The sequence below is a fragment of the Dama dama genome, chromosome 13 (assembly GCF_033118175.1).
Source record: "Dama dama isolate Ldn47 chromosome 13, ASM3311817v1, whole genome shotgun sequence".
NCBI lineage: Eukaryota > Metazoa > Chordata > Mammalia > Artiodactyla > Cervidae > Dama > Dama dama.
Window position 1 is genome coordinate 38,677,196 of NC_083693.1, and position 21,952 is coordinate 38,699,147.

The following is a 21,952-nucleotide window of genomic DNA, read 5'->3' on the forward strand; positions in this document are numbered from 1 at the left end:
CAGTGCTAGATACCCAACAGGGAGACTCCAGGAAATGATAGGGGCATGGGCGGCAGGCAGCCAGCCTCCGAGGAGGGCTGGACTGGGTCTTAGGGCTGAGCCTTCTGAACACCTGCTACTTGGCCGGTGTTCCACACCCACTGCCTCATCTCAGCCTCAGCCCCATTTTGTAGTTGGAGGAACAAAGGATCAGGGAGTCCAAGGAACTTCTCAAGGTCACGGAGCTAGTGAGTGGCAGAGCTGAGACCGGAGCTCAGATTTATCTGCTTCCAAAGCCCCAATCAGTCCTCTCTGCCTCTTAGCCTGCCCCAGAGAGGAACAGCTGGGTAGCTGTGGTGGCCAGAGTGTGCTAGAAGGATGAGGGAACAGGGTGGTGGGAGTGAGGAGAACTTACCCCCCTTTTCCTCTAGAGCAGATGTTTGTTCATGTAAGGCTGACATGAGTGCTGAGTGTCAGCTCTGTACCAAGGACATGGTGATGGATGCATAAGAATAAGATCCCAGGCTTGGGAAGCTTTGCCTTGTAGCATTTCTCAAAGAATATTCTTGGGGAGTACTTGTTCCAAGAGATGCTAATAAATGTTCTGTGAAGAAAGATGGCGCTTTTGAAAGTTTGGCAACACAGGGTTAAAAAAAAAAAGTAACAGACTTTACTGCAGTACTCCTCAGAGCCTCCAGAGCTGTACACATTTAGAATCCATCCGTCAGAGAGGAGGCAGGCAGCACTTCCCAAACTTAAGAAGTAAGAGCAGAAACTCTGATGCTGTCAGACCTGGGTTTCTGATCCCGTATTCAGCCTCTTTTGGAGCCTCAGTTGCTCCATCTGTAAGATGGCGATACTTATGCCTGCCTGAGAGGTGCGAAGATTAAGCGAGCTAAGGCACATGAAGCTCCCGGCATGAGGACCATGTGTATTAGGCTCCGTCAGTGTTAGCTGCTGCTGTTGTGGCTACTGAAGATCTGCTCTTCAGCCCCACAGCCGCCTTCAGGACAGCCTCACCCTCTTTACCAGGGCCTCCTACAGGTTATCAGCTTGTCACTGTGCCAGACCCAGGTCTGAGTCCAGGAGGTAGGTCTATTCCGAGCGTAACAAGAGAGGTCCCCCCATTTTTGCACCCCCTATTCTGTTCATGTCCTCTGAGGTCAAGGGCCCTTTTTGAGTGGCTTTTGTCATACTGTTAGCTCGTTGGGAGCTTGTAGTCACTGGTAAGCCCCATGAACACTGCCTACCCCAGCTTGCTCTCTAGGCCTGCAGCAGAATAGGGCTTGTCTTCCCTGGGTATCGTTTATCTAGTTGAGATAACCACCCTGACCTCAGGCCGTAAACAGACTCACTGTTTGATTTAGTCAACAATAAATGATTCCACCTTCCTCCAGTACCTCCCAGCATGTTTCGCCTCCGTACTTCTTGGGGGACAGTGAAAAGTGTTATTGACACTGAGTGGGGGGACTTTGTGGTGGCAGGAAGCTGTCCCAGCCCTAACTCAGGACATAAGGTGGGCTAGTCGCTGGGACAGGTCTTAGCAGACCCTCGGGGCTTCTCACCCTTTAGAGCCTCTGTTGGGGGCTGCTGCCAAGCTGCCAAGCTCACTTGCATGTTGTCTAAGAAAACTTTTTTCTTTTAATTTGATTTTCTCCAGGGGACTCTTTCCATTTTTACTTTTTTTTTTTTTTGAATGAGATAATGCATTAGAAAAACTTAACAAGCTCTTGAGCTTCATTCATTCATTCAGCAACTGTTTCTTGAGTCCATAATGTGCTAGGAACCTGGACAGATCAGAGGGAGCCCATGGAGCTTATGGTCTGGAAGGGGAGAGAGATATTAATGAAACTGATAAATGTGAAAGTGTGATGGAGGGGGTCCTAGAGAAGACAAGTTCATGGCGGTTTGGGAGTGTTGGGTAGAATAAAAGCTCTCAGAAGACGTGATGGAGGGGCGAGAGCTGGAGAAGGGGTAAGAGATAACTTGAGAAGGTGTTCTAGGCTGAGGGCACAGCATCTGCAAAGGCCCTGTGTAGGAAGGATCGTGGGATTCTGAGAGAAATCCAGAGTAGTTAGAGTCAGGGAATGAGGAGGTTTGAGGAGAAGAGTGAGGCCATAGAGGTGGACAGGGACCAGACCACACAGGCCTGTGTACCAGGCTTAGGACATTTGTCTTTACCTGTGGACAGTGAAGACCCACTGGTTTTAAGCAAAGGCATGATGTGATTGGGTTTGCATTCAGAGACAAATGGCTGGGCTGCAGGGCTGCAGGTGGGCTAGAGGGCAAAATTTCAGAGGCAGAATTGGTTGATGTGGGGGAGGAAGGCAGTGCAGAGGGGCCCCCAGGTCCCAGCATGTGCCTGGAGATGAGGGAGGCACGTTATTACCTCACTGACTTCACCATTCCTGACCTTGAGCTCTGAAAGTATGATTCATCCCCTTATTAGGGACTTTTGTGCCCTCTTAACGGTACATTTTTTCTCCATTCCTATCTGAATATATTTCTCTTGATGGAATTGCTAGAAGCCAACTCAAAACGGATGTGTCCTGACATCTCTGCCTGCTGGGAACTTGACCCCTGTCTCCAATCATGGGCTGGCTTCTTCCTTGTCCTGAGGGAGCTTTAAAAGAAGACAGCTTTACCTGCCATTTCCCTGCATCTGGGCACACTGTCCATCTTTGGGGATGGCCTCTGTCTTGGGGCTGAGTGGGGTTAGCTCTGGGGGCCTCTGAGAGGCGTGCATGCCTGCCCTCTTGGCCCTATGGCTGTCAGCTCCAGGGAAGATGGGCCTTGCCTGCCTCCATCCCTCCCCCAGGCTGTGCCCAGTTCCTGCCTCATGAGAGGGCTCACCCCTGGGATGCTGGTCCCAGCCTCCCCAGGGCAAGAGTGGGTGGCAGGGCCATCCCAGCCCAGGACAGAGGAGGGCCCTGAGATGGGCCAGCAAGCCAGCATTTGGAGGTACAAGCTGGAGAATGGGATCCCAGATAGATGCTCAGGACCCCAGAGCCTGGGAGGCCCTCTCGTCCCCTCCAGGTTCTGCTGATGCTGGGCTGGGGAAGTGTGTGTTCAGGTGTGAGTACTTTCATGTATGGGATGCGTGTACTGTGTGAGCTCCCCTGTGTGTGAACGTGGGTGTGCATCCCTGCAGGTGGGTTGGAGGTGAGCAGAGGCTGCCTGTGTCATATATCCGAGGTGACAACCTGACCCTTATTTCTTGGGTAGGTGGCCGGTCTGTTTCATGACCCCAGCATCGGGAACCCCATCCACATCACCATCGTGCGCCTGATCCTGCTGGAAGATGAGGAGGTGAGAAGTCATGTGACCTCACACTGCCCCCTGGAATGGGCATCACCTACCAGAGCCCTCCTGTCACTCACCGGAGCTGCCTTGTGTGGAGCGGCACAGCCAGGGCCTCCTTGGCCCACGCAGTGTCATCTGTCACCCCTGGCTGACCCTCTCTTAGGCCCCCTCTGGCAGGTGCCTGTGGGAGGGGTGGTCAGACTAGAGACTGGCCTGGGGCTCACAGGTCTGCCCGCTGCCACCTCTGGGCCTCTGTCTCCCGCCTTCCTGTGGAGGAGAATTTGGCCTGACCCTTCAGAGCTCTGGCGGAGGGCTTCAGTGGCTGTCCTCTCTGCCCGCAGGAGGACCTGAAGATCACTCATCACGCAGACAACACCCTGAGGAGCTTCTGCAAGTGGCAGAAAAGCATCAACATGAAGGGGGATGCCCACCCGCTGCACCACGACACGGCCATTCTGCTCACCAGGTCCTGGCAGCTGTGGGGAGGGGGCCTGGGGTACAGCTGGGAGAGCCTGCGTGGGAGGGAGGTGCCACCTGAGCCTCGAGGAGAAGCCCCAGGAAGGGGGCAGACATGGCCCTCCTCTCAGGAGCCTCATCTGGAGGAGGGTTTCCACACCTTTGATCCAAAACGGGGTTTCAACAGCACTTGGGGAGAGCTTTTTATTGTGAATGTTCATTGTGAGCTATTCGTTGTGAATTCTTGTGTAGTTGTCAGAAATAATACAGGGAGGTACCGTTTACACTTCATCCACTTTCCCACAGTGGTAACATCTGGTGTGAAAGTGTTAGTCGCTCAGTTGTGTCTGACTCTTTTGCAACTCCATGGACTGTAGCCTGCCAGGCTCCTCTGTCCGTGGAATTCTCCAGGCAAGAATACTGGAATGGATAGCCATTCTCTTCTCCAGGGGACCTTCCTGACTCAGAGGTTGAACCTGGCTCTTCCCTGGTGGCTTAGGTGGTAAGGAATCTGCCTGCAGTATGGGAGACCCAGGTTCGATCCCTAGGTTGGGACGATCCCCTGGAGAAGGAAATGGCAACTCACTCCAGTATTCTTGCCTGGAGAGTTCCACGGACAGAGGAGCCTGGCGGGCTATGGTCCATGGGGTCGCAAAGAGTTGGACACAACTGAGTGACTAACACTTTCACTCCTGCATCACAGGCAGATTCTTTACCATCTGAGCCACCAAGAAAGCCCCCAACATCTGGCACAACTGTAGTTAAATCCCAACCAGAAAATTGACACTGATATGATCCACAGACCATACTCAGGTTTCACTAGTTTTACATACACTTATTTGTGTGTGTATTTAGTCCTCTACAATTTTTTCACACGTGTAAGTTCTGTATCTATTGCCCAGTCTAGATATAGAATGGTTCCATTAGAAGGGTCTCTTGTGCTGTTCATTTATAACCAGAAAATCTTACTCCCATACTTCCCCACTCCAACATGACCCCAACTTCTGACAACAACTAATCAGTTCAGAGGCAGTATTTTTTAACTTGAGGTGGATTTCCCTTTGCTGAGCTCCAGCAGCCTCTCACTGGGGTAGTAACCCAAATTGTCTGTGCATGGGTCTGCTCCCTAGGCCCAGAGAGGTGTCTTGTGTGAATAAGGGTTGCTGCTTCCTGAAGGCTCCTAGGCTGGTCTGAGAGCAATGGGAGAAGCATCCTTCTTGCGCCCACCCTCCCTCAGAGTCAGCAGGGGTCCTTCTCTGGCCCCCTCACCTTGGGAGGGCCTGGCTCCAGGCCAGGTCAGTCTGAGGGCCCCCTTCTCTCTGCATGTGCAGGAAGGACCTGTGTGCGGCCATGAACCAGCCCTGCGAGACCCTGGGCCTGTCCCACGTGGCGGGCATGTGCCAGCCACACCGCAGCTGCAGCATCAACGAGGACACGGGCCTGCCCTTGGCCTTCACCGTGGCCCACGAGCTCGGGCACAGGTACCCTGCCACCCCCACGGCCACACTAAGAATCTGGATTCACCTCCCAACCTGGAGGCACCAGCCAGCCAGGCTGATGGCCCGTGCAATCCCAGGGAAGGGAGCCCTGTCTTGAAGAATGAGCCCAGCATAGCCATATTCTGTCCTGCCCTGATACTACCCCGCAACTAGGCTGCTTTCCTGTTAGACAGGAGAGGACTAAGTCTTAACTGACGTGGGGTTGAGATGAGTCACCACAGGTCTTTGTCCCTCTCTGTTGCCCTCAGTGCCTGCATTTTTGACTCTTGGTCCCTGCCACGCACCCCATTCCTAATTACTCTGTGACCCTAGGCAAGTTCCCTGCCCTCTCTGGGCCTCCGTGTGCTCCCCGTTGGCTGAGGGGGCTGGATTCAGGGATGTGAAAGGCTCCCTCTATTGGACACCTCCCTGTAAGGCTGTCCCGCCTAACCATGGCCCCTGCCCTCAGCCACCTATGCCTGGACTGTTTAGCTGTGAGTATGGCAGCATCTTAGATGGTCTGGGAGCCCGCGAGGGCAGGCTCACGGAGAGAGCACTGTTGGTCAGAGGGGTTGGCTCATCACTGAGGACTGAGTGAGATAGTGTTTCTGAAAAGAGCTTAGTATGCTGCCTGGCACATAGTAAGTGCTCAGCAAACATAATTGTTTTCGTGTCTTTCCAAGGATGGTCTCCGGAGACCTTTCCTGTGGCGTGGCAGCTTAGACTCCCTGACTCCACTGCACAGCCTGAGATAGGACCTGGGGTGGGGAGGAGCTCCGTCAGACCAGTGAGGCCAGTGAGGCCGAGGGGGCCACCGTGGGCCCCCTGGGTGCCCCCTGGCCGGCCGTTGTTGGCCAGCTCAGCGCAGGCGCTGGGCTGCTCTGTGGTCCCTGGTATTCAGTTCAGGATCAGCTGCTGGCGGGCCCCGGGGGATACCGGCTGTCACACCCACACTTTACCTTAAGGAAACGGAGGCTCAGAGGTGGGGGTGACTTTCCCTCCCCGGCCACACGGTGGTTTGGTGGCAGAGCCAGGACCCAGCACCTCGCTGACCCCTGAGGGAGGGAGTGGGCTGGCGGGCTTCCCGCCGGCTCACCCGCCCGTGGGGCCTGTGCTCTTACACAGTTTTGGCATTCAGCATGACGGAAGCGGCAATGACTGTGAGCCCGTTGGGAAACGGCCTTTCATCATGTCTCCACAGCTCCTGTACGACGCCGCGCCGCTCACCTGGTCCCGCTGCAGCCGCGAGTACATCACCAGGTTCCTCGAGTAAGTCCCTCCCAGCCCCAGGCCTCGTCCGAGCCCCTCAGGCCGAGGTCTGCCAGGGCAGCACCTTGGAGGATGCGCGGGAGTTCACAGAAGTATAGCGAGGAGAAGAGTGGGGTGTTCCTGGTAGAGGAGGCATTGATAAAGGCATGAGGACGTGGGGAGTGCAGGTTAGTTTTCAGAGCATTGCAAGATATTAAGTGAGGCTACAGGAGCCAAAGCAGGACAGTAAAGGAAGGTGGAGGAGGTGCAGAGCTGGCCATCTGGCCGGCAGGGGCCAGTGAAAAGCGGGAAAGAACGTGCCCTTGAAGGCGCTGAAATACATGGCTTTACCCTTCTATTGTGTTCTCTTAATTTGCTATGGTATTTTAAATTTTACTATTTAATGTTTTAAGTAAAGACAAAACATTTAAATGATTAGTGCAAGTTTTTTTTATTGAGATATAGTTGATGTGCCATATTATATAAGTTTCAGATGTACAACAGTGATTCACAATTTTTAAAGGTTATATTCCATTTATAATGATAAAACATTGGCTATATTTCCTATGCTGTACAATATATCCTGGAGGGCATGGCAGCCTACTCCAGTATTCTTGCCTGGAGAATCCCATAGACTGAGGAGCCTGATGGGCTACAGTCCACAGGGTCACAAAGAGTTGGAAAGCACCTAAGCATGCATGCACATGCACAATATATCCTTGTAATTTTATGCATAGTAGCTTGTACTTCTTAATCCCCTGTCCCTAACATGCCCCCCCTCCCTTCCCTCTTCTCACTGGTAACCACTAGTTTGCTCTCTCATCTGATTCTTTTTTGTTGTAATCATTATTTGTTTTATTTTTTAGATTCCATATGTGAGTGATATCATACAGTATTTGTCTTTTTCAGTCTGACATTTCTCTAAGCATAAGTCCATCCATGTTGTTGCAAATGGCAAAATTTCATACCTTTTGTGGCTGAGTAGTATTCTGTTATCTACTACATATTCTTTATCCATTCATCTGTTCGTGGACACTTAGTTTGTTTCCATATCTTGGCTGTTACAAACAGGGCTGCTATGAACACTGATGTGCACGTATCTTTTCAAATTAGTGTTTTCGTTTTTTCCCCCGTATATACCCAGCGTAGAATTGCTGGGTCACATGGTTGTTCTGTTTTTCGCTTTTTGAGCCATACTGTTTTCCACAGTGGCTGCACCAATTTACAGTCCTGCCAACAGTGTACAAGGGTTCTCTTTTCTCCACATCTTTGCCAACATTTGTTATTTGTGTTCTCTCTGATGATAGACCTTCTGAGGTGTGAGGTGATGTCTTGTTTTGATTTTAATTTCTCTGATGATTAATGTTGTTAAACATCTTTTCATGTGTCTTCTTTGGAAAAATATTCAGGTCTTCTGCACATATTTTTAATCTGGTTGTTTTTTTGATATTGAGTTGTATAAGCTGTTAATATATTTTCGATATTAACTCCTTGTCAGTCATGTCTTACAAATATTTTCTTCCATCCAAAGTTTGTCTTTTCATTTTGTTGATAGTTTCTTTCACTATGTGAAAGCTTTTAAGTTTAATTAGGTCTCGTTTGTTTTTTATTTTTATTTACTTTGCTTTAGGAGACAGATCCAAAAAAAATATTGCTACAATTTATGTCAAAGGGTGTTCTGCTTATGTTTTCTTCTGGGAGTTTTATGGTTTCCGGTACTACATTTAGGTCCTTAATCCATTTTGAGTTTATTTTTTGTACATGGTTTGAGACAGATGTTCTGATTTCATTCTCTTACATGTAGCTGTCCAGTTTTCCCAGTACCATTTAATGAAGTGACTGTCTTTTCCATTGTATATTCTTGATTCCTTTATTGAAGATTGATTGACCATAAGTGTGTGGGTTTATTTCTGGGCCCTCTGTTCTGTTGATCTGTATGGCTGTTTTTGTGCCAGTATCATACTGTTTTTTTTTAAATTTTATTAAAGTATAATTGATTTACATGTTTAATTTCTGATGTATAGCACAGTGATTTAGTTATACATATATATACTTTTTCATATTCTCTTCCATTATGGTTTATCATAGGGTATTGAATATAGTTCCTTGGCCTGTGCAGTGGGACCTTGTTGTTTATCTATCCCATATATATGGTAGTTTGTATCTGCCTATCTCAAACTCCCAGTCTTTCCTCCCCAATGTCTGTTTATCTATGTCTGTGAGTCTGTTTCTGTAGATATGTTCATTTGTGTTGTATTTTAGATTCCACATACAAGTGATATCATATGGTATTTATCTTTCTCTTTCTGAATTACTTTGCTTAGTGTAATAATCTGTAGGTATATCTATGTTGCTGCAAATGGCATTATTTCATTCATTTGTTTAATTTTGCTTTCGTTTCTGTTGCTTTGGAGACTGACCTAAGAAGACACTGGTATGGTTTTGCCTGTGTTCTCTTCTAGGAGTTTAATGGTGTCATCTCTTATATTTCAGCCTGTAAGCTATATTGAGTTTATTTGTGTGTGGTGAGAGGGTGTGTTCTAACCTCATTGATTTGTGTGTGGCTGTCCAACTTTTCCATCAGCACTTGCTGAAGAGACTGTCTTTCCTCCACTGTGTATTCTTGCCTCCTTTGTCAAAGATTAATTGGCCATGGGTGTGTGGCTTTATTTCTGGGCTCTCTATTCTGTTCTGTTGATCCATATGCTATTGTGCCAATACCATGCTGTTTTGATTACTGTAGCTTTGTAGTATTATTTAAAGCCTGGGAAGGTTATACCTCCAGCTTTGTTCTTTTTACTCAGAATTGCTTTGGTAATTGAGTCTTTCATGGTTTCATATAAATTTTAGGATTTTTTGTTCTAGTTCTGTGAGGAATGTCATGAGTAATTTGATAAGTATCCCGTTACATCTATAGTTTGCTTTGGGTAGTAGAGTGGCCATTTTAATGGTATTCTTCCAATCCAAGAGCTTGGGCTGTCTTTCCATTTCTTTGAATCATCTTCAATTTCCTTTACTAATGTTTGTTAGTTTTCACCATTTAAGTCTTCCACATTCTTGGTGAGGTTTATTCCTAAGTATTGATTTTTTTAAATACGATTTTAAAAGAAATTTTTGTTTACATTCTTTTTCTGATATTTCATTGTTGGTGTAAAGAAGTGCAAACAATTTCCATATGTTTCTTTTGTATCCTGCTACCTTGCCAAATTTGTTTATCAGTTCTCATAGTTTTTGTGTGGATTTTCTGTATATACTATCATGTCATCTGCAGATGATAACAATTTTACCTCTTCCTTCTGAATTTGAATACCTTTTATTTCTTTTTCTTATCTGATTTCTGCAGCTGGATTTCCAATACTATATTGAATAGAAGTGATAAGAGTGGGTATACTTGTCTTGTTTCAGATTTTCATGGGAAGACTTTCAGCTTTTCACTATTGAGTATTATATTGGCTGTGGGTTTGTCATAAATATTAATAGCTTTCATTATGTTGAGGTATGTTCCCTCTATATCCACTTTTGTAAGGACTTGTATCATGAGTGGATGTTGAATTTTATAAAGTGCTTTTTTTGTGTCTATTATGGTGATCGTGTGGTTTTTGCCCTCTGTTGATGTATGTGTCACACTGATTGATTTGCATGTGCTGAACTATCCTTGTGACCCTGGGATGAATCCAACTTGACCATGGTGCATGCTGTTTTTTATGTGTTGTTGATTTTGGTTTGCTAATATTTTCTTGAGAATTTTTGCATCTAATATTCATGAAAAATATTGACCTGTAATTTTCTTTTTGGTATTGTCTTTGGTTTTGGTATTGGGTTGATGGTGGCTTCACAGAATGTCTTTGGGAGTTTTCCTTCCTCTTCAGTCTTTTGGAAGAGTTTGAGAAGGATTGGTGTACATTTTTCTTTGTACGTTTGGTAGAATTCACCTGTGAAGCCATCTGGTCCTGGGCTTTTGTTTTAGGGAGTTGTTGTTGTTGTTTTTATAGATTACAAGTGCTATTTCACTTCTAGTGATCAGTCCATTCTGTTTCTTTTTGATTCATCTTTGGTGGCTTGTATTCTTCTAGAAAGTTGTCCGTTTCTTCTAGGTTGTAGACTTTGTTGGCATATAATTGCTCATACTTCTACAATATTGATTGTGATTTCTCCTCTTTCATTTCTTATTTTGCTTATGTTTTCTGTCTTCTTGGTGAGCATGGCCAGAGGTTTGCTAGTTTTGTTTACCCTTTCAAAGAACCAGATCTTGGTTTCATTGATTTTTTTTCCCCTGCTCTTTAAAAATTTTTTTTTATTTTCTCTCCGACCTTCATTAGGTCCTTCCTTCTGCTGGCTTTAGGTTTTGTTTGTTCTTTTTCTAATTCTTTTAGATGGTGAGTTAGGTTGTTTATTTGAGATTTGTCTTGTTTCTTTAAAAAGGCCTTTATCACTATGCACTTCCCTCTAAGAATTGTTTTTTGCTGCACCTCATAGATTTATTATGGTTGTGTTTTCATTGTCATTTGTCTCAAGGTTTTAAATTTCCTTTTGACTTCATTTGTTGACTTACTGGTTTTTAGTAACATGTTGTTTATTCTCCATGTAATTGGTTTTTTCTTATTTCTTTTTCTGTGGTTGATTTCTGTGTTACTGTGGGCAGAAAAGATGCTTGAAATGATTCCTATGCTTTTAAATTAGTTGAGGTTTATTTTGTGCCCTAACATGTAGTCAGTCCTAGCGAATGTTCCATATGCACTTGAAAAGAATGTATATTTTCCCTGTTTTGGATGTAATGTCTTGAAAATATCAAGTCTAACTGTTATGTTTTATCATTTAGTATCTTTTGCCTTATTGATATTTCTGTCTCAAAGATCTGTCCATTGATGTGACCATTGTTAAAGTCTTTTACTATTCTCTCATTCCCATCAGTTTTTCCTTCTATGTCTGTTAGTGTTTGTTTCATGTATTTGGGTGCTCCTATATTGAGCACGTGTATGTTGAAAAGTGTAATATCATCTCCTTGTATTGATCCTTTTATCATTATGTAGTATCTTTCTTTATAACCTTTGTTTTTGTTTATATTTATTTTTAATTGATATATAGTTGATTTACAATGTGTTAGCTGCAAGTGTACAGCAAAGTGATTCAGTTTTATATACACACACACACACACATATATATACATGAATATTTATGTTCTTTTTCAGATTTTTTTTCCTATATGTTATTATCAAATATTGAATATAGGTTCTTGTGCTATACAGTAGGTCCTTGTTGTTTATCTATTTTGTATATAATAGTGTGTGTATATTACTCCCAAATTCCTGATTTATTCTTCCCTGCCAAACCTTTTCTTTAGGTAACTATACATTTGTTTTCTATGTCTGTGAGTCTGTTTCTGTTTTATAAATAAATTCATTTGTATCACTTTTTTTTTTATTCCACATATAATATTGTATGATATTTGTCTTTCTCTGACTTACTTCACTTATTATGATAATCTCTAGCTCATTCATGTTGCTGCAAATGGCATTCTTGCACTCTTTTTTCTGGAGGAATAATATTTCATTTTGTTTGTGTATACAACACACACATATATATACACACACATCTGATCTTAGTCCATTCATCTGTCAGTGTTCATTTAGATTGCTTCTATGTCTTGTTTATAACCTCTGTTTTAAAGTCTATTTTGTCTGATATGAGTGTTGTGACCTGTGTTTCTTGTCATTTCTTTTTACATGAAATATCTTTGTCCATTCCCTCACTTTGAATCTGTGTTTCCTTTGCCCTAATGTAAGTCTCTGCTAGGCAGCATATTGTAGTCCCTTGTTTTTTTGTTTTTTACTTTTAAATCAGTCTCCTACTCTATGTATTTTGATTGGAGCATTTAGACTATTGACATTTGTGGTAATTATTTACAGATATGTATTTATTGCCATTTTAAACCTTATTTCCCCATTGATTTTATATTTTTTCTTTGACCCTTTCTTCTGTTTTGTTTTTCCTTTTGTAGTTTGATAATTTTCTTTAGTATTGTGCTTCTTTTTGGTTTTTGCTTTTTGTGACTCTATGTTTTTGATTTGTGGTCACCCTGTTTTTCAAGCGTGTTAAACACTTCCCATATCTACTTGCTTTAGTCTGGTAATCATATAATATCAAACAGATTCTAGGAAAAAAAAAAATCTACATTTTCTTACTCTCGTCCCCAACGTTTTAGGATTTTGATGTCCTCTTTTACATCTTCATGTTCATCCTCTTATTGTTAATTGTGGTTATCATCTCTTTCACAGAAATTTTTTGATTTTTTTTTTTTTAGATCTATGTACTGGCTTATTTAAGTGATATACTTTCTAATTGTGATTTTCCTTACAGAGTCTTCCATTTAGAAAAGACCTTTCAATATTTCCTTTATTATAGATTTGGTATTGCTATATTCTTTTAGTTTTTGTTGGGAAATTCTTTATCTTTCCTTCTATTCTAAATGATCATTTTGCTGAGTAGGGTATCCTAGGTTGCAGATTTTTCTCTTTCAGGACTTTGAATATATCTTACCATTCTCATCTGGCCTGCAACATTTCTGTAGAGAAATCAGTTCACATCCTTGTGGGGGTTCTTTTGTAATTTAACTCTTTTTCTCTTGATGGCTTTAGAATTCTCTCTTGAACTTTTACTGTTTTATTTGAAATATGTCTTGGTATAGGTCTGTTTGGATTCATTTTGTTTGGAACCCTCTGTGATTCCTGAACCAGGATATCTGTCTCCTTCAGGTTTGGAAAGTTTTCAACCATAATTTCTTGAAATACATTTTCAGTCCTCTTTGCTCTTTCTTCTCCTTCTGGGAGCCCTGTTATGTGTAGATTGGCAAACTCTGTGTTATCCCATAGACTCTTATTATATTGCTTTCATTTTTTTCGTTTGGCTTTCTATCTGCTGTTCTGATGGGGTGATTTACATTATTTTATCTTCCAGATCACATATTTGTTCTTCTGCATTGTTCATTCTGCTACTCATTGCCTTTAGCTCAGCTTTCATCTTGGCAAATGAGTTTTCTCTGTTTTCTTGATTCCTTTTTATAATTTCTAATTTGTTTTTTACTGTAACTTGCATTTCTATTAATAATCCTTCTTAATTCCTTCAATATTATCATTATCTTCTTTTTAAACTCAGTGTCTATTAGATTGTAGAAATCTGTTTCATTGTTTTTTCAGGAGAATTCTCTTAATCATTTAATTTGAAATGGTCCCTCTGCTTCTTCGTTTACCTATATTTCTCTTGCTCTTTGAGTTTAGGAGAAACCGTTATCTGTTGTAGTCTTAGAGGGCTGTTTTTGTGTGGGAGGCTGCGTAGCCTGGGTGGGTTTAATATTTTTGGTGCAATGACTGTTTTTAGTATGGATGCCTACCACCTCTTTCCTTAGTGCATGCTGGCCATTATCGCCTTGGTAGGAGGTGTGACTGGTGTTGTCTTCAGAGCCTGTGTTGGATGTTGAGCAGAGCCTTCTCTTTGCTCTGTTTGTCACTGCCCTGTTCAGCTGCTCCCTAATTATTGGAGTAGAAGCCCCCATATCCATTTCTGAGTTGTGTTTCTGAGCTGCAGTGCAAGGTAGGTGAGTTTGTAGCACTCCCACTGGCAGAAGAGCCGCTGAGTTTTGCTCTGCCAGAACTGCCCACTGGTGAGCATGCTCTATTATGTCACCCATTGTGGGGGATCAAACGTCCACTGTTGGCCCTGCCCTTGGCCCAGCCTCAACCATGGGAATGCCAACAGTCAATCCTGGTGTTTCTCAGATATTGTTTTCACAAGGTCTTCAACACAGATCCAAGAAGTCAGGTCCCAGGACTGCAGTAATCATGTACATGGACTCGCTGAGGGAGCCATGGAGGCAGCTCAGATCCCGGCCCAGCCCAGCCCCACAGCATGTGCCCACAAAACCCACAACTCCTAAGGCCAGACCATCCCAGCCGCAGGAGCACCCACGGTCTGCTTGAATGTCCTGCAGGTGCTGAATTTACCAAGCTGGCAGCAGAGGTGTAAATCTGCAGCTCATACAGCCAGGGAGAGATTTCAGCCCTGCTTTATAAGTTGTGTGGTCCCTAGGGCTTACCTATGATTTCAGCATTACCTCTGTACATGGGCAACCCACTGGCACCTGGTGGTGGGTGCATGGGAGCCCACAGAGGTGGTGGCTAGGGTGTGATAACCTGCCCAGGTGGTGGCTGGAGCATGGGAGCCCGCCAAGGTAGTGTTTGGGTTATGTGGACTCACCCAGGCTGGAGCCCACCCAGGTGGCAGCTGGGGCATGGAGAAAGAAGCTGCAAGGGCAGCCCTGCCCCTCCCTTCACATGCCATTTAACTGTGGCACATTGCTTCTATGGTGGGCCCAAGCTTTTTCTGCAGACAACCTGGTTGTATCTGTACCATGTTCCAGCCACTTCAGGCTATTTCCACACAGCCAACACCAGTCCTTTTTCCAGATCTGTCCTCTAAACCCCAAGTTTCAGCACCAGCCCCTGGCCATACCATAGGATGCTTGTCTCAGGCTGGAGCATGCAGGCTGGTGGCATTGTCTTATGTAGGTCTCTCTGTTCTGCCTGCCACAAATCATTTGTTATACTCTCCTCTGAGCCTGTGTAGCTCCCTTTCTCTCCCTGTTGATCTCCCTGAAGGTGAGGGGGCTTCCCAGGGTGTGGGACTCTGTCCTCTTTTACTGTTCCCTCCCAGGAGTGCAGGTTGCATCCTGCTTCCTTTTCTCCTCCTCCCCCCATCATCTTGCCCAGTTATGTGGAGAGCTTCCCTGTCCCTTCAGGTGTTTGAGATCTTCTGCTAGTGTTTGGTGGGGCTTCCCAGGTGTCACTAGTGGTATAGATCCTGCCTGCCAGTGCAGGAGACATAAGAGAGCTGGGTTCAATCACTGGGTCAGGAAGATACCCTGGAGAAGGGCATGGCAATCCACTCCAGTATTCTTGCCTGGAGAATCCCAAGGACAGACAAGCCTGGAGGGCTATGGTCCATAGGGTTGCAAAGAGTCAGACGTGACTGAAGCAACTTACCACAGCACAGCTAGTGTTCAGTAGGTATTCTGTGAGAATTACTTCATATGTAGATATATTTTTTATGTATTTGGGCAGGAGCTGAGTTCCATGTCCTTCTACTCTACCATCTTAATTCCTATCCCAATACCATACTGTTTTGATTACTATAGTTTTGTAGTATAGGCTGCAGTCAATGAGTGTGGTATCTCCAGCTCTGTTCTTTCTTAAGATTGTTTGAGCTATTTGAGGTCTTTTGTGTTTCCATACAAATTCTAAAATTATTCTAGTTCTGTGATAAATACCATTGGTATTTTGACAGAGAGTGCATTGAATCTGTAGATTGCCTTGGATAGTAGTATCATTTTAACAATACTGATTCTAACCTATGAACATGATGTATCTCTCCATCTGTTTGTGTCATCTTCAATTTCCTTCATCAGTGTCTTATTTTCTGGGTACAAGTTTTTTACCTCCTTAAGCAGGTTTATTCCTAGATACTTTATCCTTTTTGATGTGATGGTAAATTGCTTTCCTTAATTTTTTGGTGATAATTTGTTACTGTATAGAAATGCAACAGATTTCTTTATGTTAATTTTGTATCTTGCAGCTTTACCAAATTCATTGATGAGCTCTAGTAGTTTTTTTTTGGTGGCATCTTAAGGATTTTTCTGTGTATAGTGTCTTGTCATCTGCAAACAGTGCCTGTTTTCTTTTTTTCAACTTGAATTCCTTTTATTCCTTTTATTCCTTTTTCTTATCTGATTGCTGTGGCTGGGATTTCCAGTACTATGTTGAATAAATGTGGAGAGGGTGGGCATCCTTGTCTTGTTCCTGATCTTAGAGGGAATACATTCAGCTTTTCACCATTGAGTATGATGTTAGCAATGGGTTTGTTGTTTATGGTCTTCATTATGTTGAGTTATATCGCCAACTCAATGGACATGAGTTACAGCAAGTTCCGGATGTTGGTGATAGAGAAGTCTGGCATGCTGCAGCCTATGGGGTCACAAAGAGTTGGACACGACTGAGCAGCTGAATTGATACTCCCTCTATTCCCACTTTTTGGAGGGTTTTTTTAATCATAAATGTTTGAATTTTGTCAAAAGGTTTTTCTGCATCTATAGAGGTGATCATATGGCTTTTATTCTTCAGTTTGTTAATATGGTGTATCACCTTGACTGATTTGCAGACATTGAATCATCCTTTCATTTCTGAGGTAAGTCTCACTTGATCACAGTGTATGATCCTTTTAATGTATTGTTAGGTTCTGATTGATAGTATTTTGTTGAGAATTTTTGCATCTATGTTCATCAGTGGTATTGGTTTGTAATTTTCTTTTCTTTTTGATATCTTTGTCTGGTTTTGATGTTAGGGTGATGCCTTGTGGAATGAGTTCAGAAGTGTTCTTTCCTCTGAAATTTTTTGGAGTAGTTTGAGAAGAAAAGGTGTTAACTCTTCTCTAAATATTTGTGGAATTCTGTGAAGCCATCTGGTCCTGGACTTTTGTTTGTTGGGAGTTTTTTGTTTTTAATTACTTATTCAATTTCATTACTGATAATTTGTTCATGTTTTCTGTTTCTTCCTGGTTCAGTCCTAGGAGATTATATATTTCTATATAGGAATTTGTCTGTTTCTTCAATTAGATTGTTCATTTTATTGGCATCTAGTTGTTTGTAGTAGTTTCTTATGATCCTTTGTATTTTTCTGGTATCACTTGTAACTTCTTTTTCATTTCTGATTTTGGCCCTCTCTCTTTTTTTTCTTAATGAGTCTGGCTAAAGGCTTATCAATTTTGTTTGTCTTTTCAAAGAACCAGCTCTTTGTTTTGTTGATCTTTTCTATTGTTTTTATTTTCTATTTTTTTTTTTAGTCTCTGTTTCTAAGTGATTAGCCTAAGTTTTACCACTCATCTTTGCTTTATGCAATGCCAATTTTTAAATGCAGATATAGGCACATCAAACTAATATGTGGAGTCACCAAAATGACACAATTCATATTTCATACCTCATATTTATCAGAACTCTTGACATAGTGCACAAGACTAATTTGACTGGTTTTATTTCACTTTGTAATATGTGCATATTTTCCCAGCACTCTCTGCCTTGGCTTACTGATGTTTGAGGAAGAACTGAGAGGAAATGGATCCATCTTTACATTTCCTTCTAGCCCATCATTTTCAATGCAATAACTGGATGATATAAGGAAGCAACACAAATAGCAAAGATGATGGAGTTCCTTGGTCATTTGTGTTTCCTAAGACATCATACCTTCTTGCTACATCTGAAGCAAGTTCTGGTTCAAGTGCCAAGTGTGGCCTCTAGGGCTGTCTTAGACATAATAACATTTATCTTGCATTTTCTTAGAGTCTCAATGAATTCTCTGCATTGTGGATCCACTGGGACTCTGCTCATGAGGTGGCAAGGAACAGTGGACACAGATATTTTGTATCTCCTCATGCAAATGCCTCTTGTCCCATTAGAACCTCCTTAACAAAACACAAGTTCAAAAATACTGAGTTCAAGATGGCAATAGGAGAGCTTTAAATCACCTGCTGCACACTTCCCCATCCTGTGTTCTTTGGGCAGCGACTTTCAACTTTTCATTCTTTTTAGCTTTTCTTACCTTATTTACTTTCATATTTCCAAAAAGTCTTCCTCGAGTGCTGTTTCTTGATTTTTCAATTTAGATAATCATCTGATGACTTGTACAATGGAAGGTTGGAATTTAGCCCCTTTGTGTCACTTCCTGCCCACATTTGCAGCCCACCCCTGCTACCACATCCCAATATCATGTTAGCATATCTTGATTAAATCCATGTTTACTGTTTTCTTTATTGTTGTTGTATAGATAATGCCAAACCAAGCGTTGTAACAAAATGATTTTCTTTTTAAGAACCACTTTATTTGCCTAGTTTTCTTTGCTTCTCTAAGTCGTCCATATCCTGCGACAATTCTGCAAAATGTCTCTTAATCCAGTTTTGCTGAAGGCAGTCCCTCCCGTGTCCTGTCACAGTTTCCTTATTTCCTGGACATACCCCGTGACATCCCTCTGTCTTCCTGCTCTTGTCTAACCTGGATGATTTCTACTTCTCTCTTAAAATTGTCATGCAAGATCTTCCTGTTTCCTGGGTCTCATGCTACCTTTTTTAGAGGGGTTTACTTCTTTGTTTTGGTGGAGCATATCCTCAAGTAGCCTTCTGAGAAGAGATGTATGGATTTGCCTGTCTTAAAATGTTTGCTTTTCTTTATTCTTCCCTCATACCTGATTGATCTTTTGATAGCAGCTTCCAAGTTAAAAGTCTTTCTCCCTCAGAATTTCAAAGGTGTTTTTCCTTTGTTTTCTAGCTTCCAACACTGCTGTTGACAAGTCTCATGCCAGTCTGATTCCCAAACCTTTGTATGTGACCTTTTAAAAAAAACTCTGGAAGCTTTTAGGATTTTCTTTATCTCTCTCTTAATATAGAGAATACTCTCTTTTTTTCTCTTGGTGTGTGTCTCTCTGTTTTTCTGTTGGTGATCTGAACTTTTGCAATTATGTGCCTTGATCTACCTTGGGGTGGTGGTGGGGGGCACTTGCTAGGCTCTTTTAATCTAAAAACTCAAGTCCTTCAGTTCTTTGAAATATTCTTATTTATTTGATAATCATCTCTCATTTTCTCCTTCTGGAACCCTTAATATTCAGCTCTTCTCTCCCTTTCTTTTTTTTATACTTTTAAACTTTATTCTGACTCATTCTATTTTCTGAAAGACATCCTTATCTTTGCCTTACAAGCTTTCTGTCACATTAAAATTTTTTTTTTTTTTTTACTTTGTAAAAAATTTTACTTTGTAAAATTTTACAAAGTACCTATTGTACTTTTAACCTCCTGAAATTTCTTATTTGCTAAATATTCCTTTTTATTATCCTATTCTAGTTTCATGGGTATAGTATCTTACCTTGTTGAAGTTATTATTTATTTTGTTTTTTCTTTTACTCCCTGAAATATCTCTCTTTTCTTTGAGTTATTTTTGAGAACCTATCTTTCATGTGAAGGATTTTCCTGAGATGGCATGGCTGTATTCCCTCCATGGAAGGAGGCACTGGGCTGCCAGTCGGGAGGTCTGTGGACTTGGCAGCACTGTTTCAAGCCACCACCGAGGGACTGGTTGGGATGGAGCTGTTTCTTCAGGGTATCTTCAAATGTCAGTATCTAGGGTCATTTTTTCTGAGTGATTTTGCTCCAGCAAGGCATTCTCCAGTCTCCTCCTGGAAGGTGTAAGTCTGACTACAGCATTCTGGCAGCCAGATGGGGAAGGAGCTTGGTGGTTATCTCAGCTTTCCTTGTGCAGACTTTTGTTCGTTCTTTTCTCTGTGGGCCCCTCTGCCTTGGGTCTCCCACCGTGCCTGCTGTTCCTGGGCCAGGTCTCCTGGATCACCCTCTCCAGAGAGTGACCCCAGTCCTCTGCCAGACAGGGAGGTGGCCATGGCCCTGCTCTAGAGGGTTGGGAAGGGGATCTGGGGTCTGATGACATCTTACAGACTTTGAGCCAGGCTCTTGTCCTCGGTCTTCCTGGCACCCAGGCCTCCAGGGGTCCCTCGGGTTTCCTGAGCATTTCCAGTTTCCCTCTTCTGGGTGGTTTCTTTCCGCATGACTGGCTCTCAGCATTCAGTGCTGTAGTAAGTCAGCTGCTACTCGATCATCTGCTTTCCAGCTTCTAGAATTTTGCTGACATTTTTCATCTGCCATCATCACCTCTTCCTTGCCCCTTGCCCTTGTGGATTTATGCCTTGTTTATGTCTTTCCTGTCATCTTAGTGGGGTTCTGGAAGGGAGTGGAAATAACTCTGTATCTGCTCAATGGGCCATGTTTTTCTAGAAGTCCATTCACAAGGGTTTAAGCAGGGACATGACCAGGTTCATTGTGGACGTGAGAGCGAGGACCCTGGCCTCTGATAGAAGAGGGATTATTGGGTGGAGAGGGGGACTAGAAGCAGGGAAGAGTTGACTTTGATGTTTAAGACCCTGGACTCTGGCCCAGGCATCTGCCCGTGTTGGCAGACAAGTTACACTAACCCTTAAGCCTCCAAGACCGGGGATAATGATGGGACTGTGTCCCGGGTTGCTCTGAGGATTAAATGAGGAGGCATGTGAAGTGTGTAGCACAACGCTGGCCACATGCTTTGCATTCAGTGCCTGGTGACTGTTATCGCTGCTACCAAGCGATGTGATAAGGAGCTGAAGCAGGGACGTGGCCTGGCAGGGAGAGCCTGTTAGAAAATGATCCCAAGGGTCTGTCACCTCCCCCTTGGGGGCTGAAAATGAGAGAAGGGCTGGGAAATCAGAAGGGCAGCCACCCCTGAAGCACCCTGAGGGCTTTTTCCAGCTGCCCCCGCCCATGGTGCTACCCAGCACCCTGGCTTCAGGACAGACAGACACATGCATCTCTGTCTTCATTTGGCTGCTGGAATGCGTGAGGGACTTGCCTTGGGGCCTGGGGCGAGGGTGGGAGGAGAAGGTCAGAGCCTGAGCCAGCCAGGGCCTCCCAGAACCTCGGCACCAAGAAAAGCCGGACAGAATGCTGGCAGAGAGACAGACACGTGGCCAATGAAGGGAGCTGGGGAGGGAGGGGAAGTTCCTCTCCCCAAGGGTGGCTGCACTCTCCTCTCTCCATCCCGGAGGGCCAGGCAGGCTGGGACAGAGGGTGTCGTACCAACCTGTCCCCCAGCCCTTCGTCTCCTTGCTGGAGGTGGACGGAAGACAGGACAGGCCCCGCCTAGACAGGATGGGGGCCGGAAGGGCAAGAGTCACAGAAGGAAGGCACCAAGCGGGGTCTGGCGGTGTTTCCAGGCTTTGACGGCATCTTAGAGCCACTCAGACCACCCCCCCACCCCCACCCCCCGTTCCCCCTGGACATGACATGCCTTTGCTTCCTGCAAATAGGTGTTCAGCGGGCCACACAGACCCAGACGTTACCGGATCCCACTTGGTCTCAAACTGCTGAAGGGAAAGTGGTAGGGGACGCAGTGTCCCTGTCCTTAAGCCTTCACCACCTGAGGAGGGCAGACATGTGACAAGTCCGGGTGATTAGCACTGTGGCAGATAGCCCTGTGGGGTTCTGTGGGAATCTGGAGAGAGGCAGAGACATCATCTCTGAGAAGGAGCCCCAGAGCTGCTCTCTAAGGACTAAGGGAACATCATGAGGAAGAAGGGTGCTCTAGGTGGGTGCATGGCGTGGTCCAGGGCTGGCAGTGGGGGAACGTGGGTGGGATGGAGAATCATCAGGAGTTGGTAGTCAGACTAGAGGAAAGTTTCAACAAGAGTGTGTTCACTGACCAGTCCAAGAGGTCCACCTGAAGAACCTGAAGAGCCTTTCTGGGCCGAGCGTCACTTTAAGGGACCCTGCTGTTTCATAAGGGACCTCTCTTTTCATGAGCTACTACTTGGACCTGGAGCCAGGGAGGGAAGGCCCTGCTCGCTCATGTCTTTGCAGCC

At 44.2% G+C, this 21,952-nt stretch overlaps 1 protein-coding gene across 1 annotated transcript in view; it reads left to right on the forward strand.

Annotated features, from left to right (window-relative positions):
* Nucleotides 1-21,952, forward strand: part of ADAMTS7 (ADAM metallopeptidase with thrombospondin type 1 motif 7) — a 56,196-nt gene that overhangs the window by 14,857 nt on the left and 19,387 nt on the right. The window contains exons 5-8 of the mRNA XM_061158891.1: nt 3,205-3,288; nt 3,624-3,748; nt 5,070-5,219; nt 6,342-6,485. Coding sequence (XP_061014874.1) covers nt 3,205-3,288; nt 3,624-3,748; nt 5,070-5,219; nt 6,342-6,485 — 503 coding nt within the window. The remainder of the gene's footprint in view (nt 1-3,204; nt 3,289-3,623; nt 3,749-5,069; nt 5,220-6,341; nt 6,486-21,952) is intronic.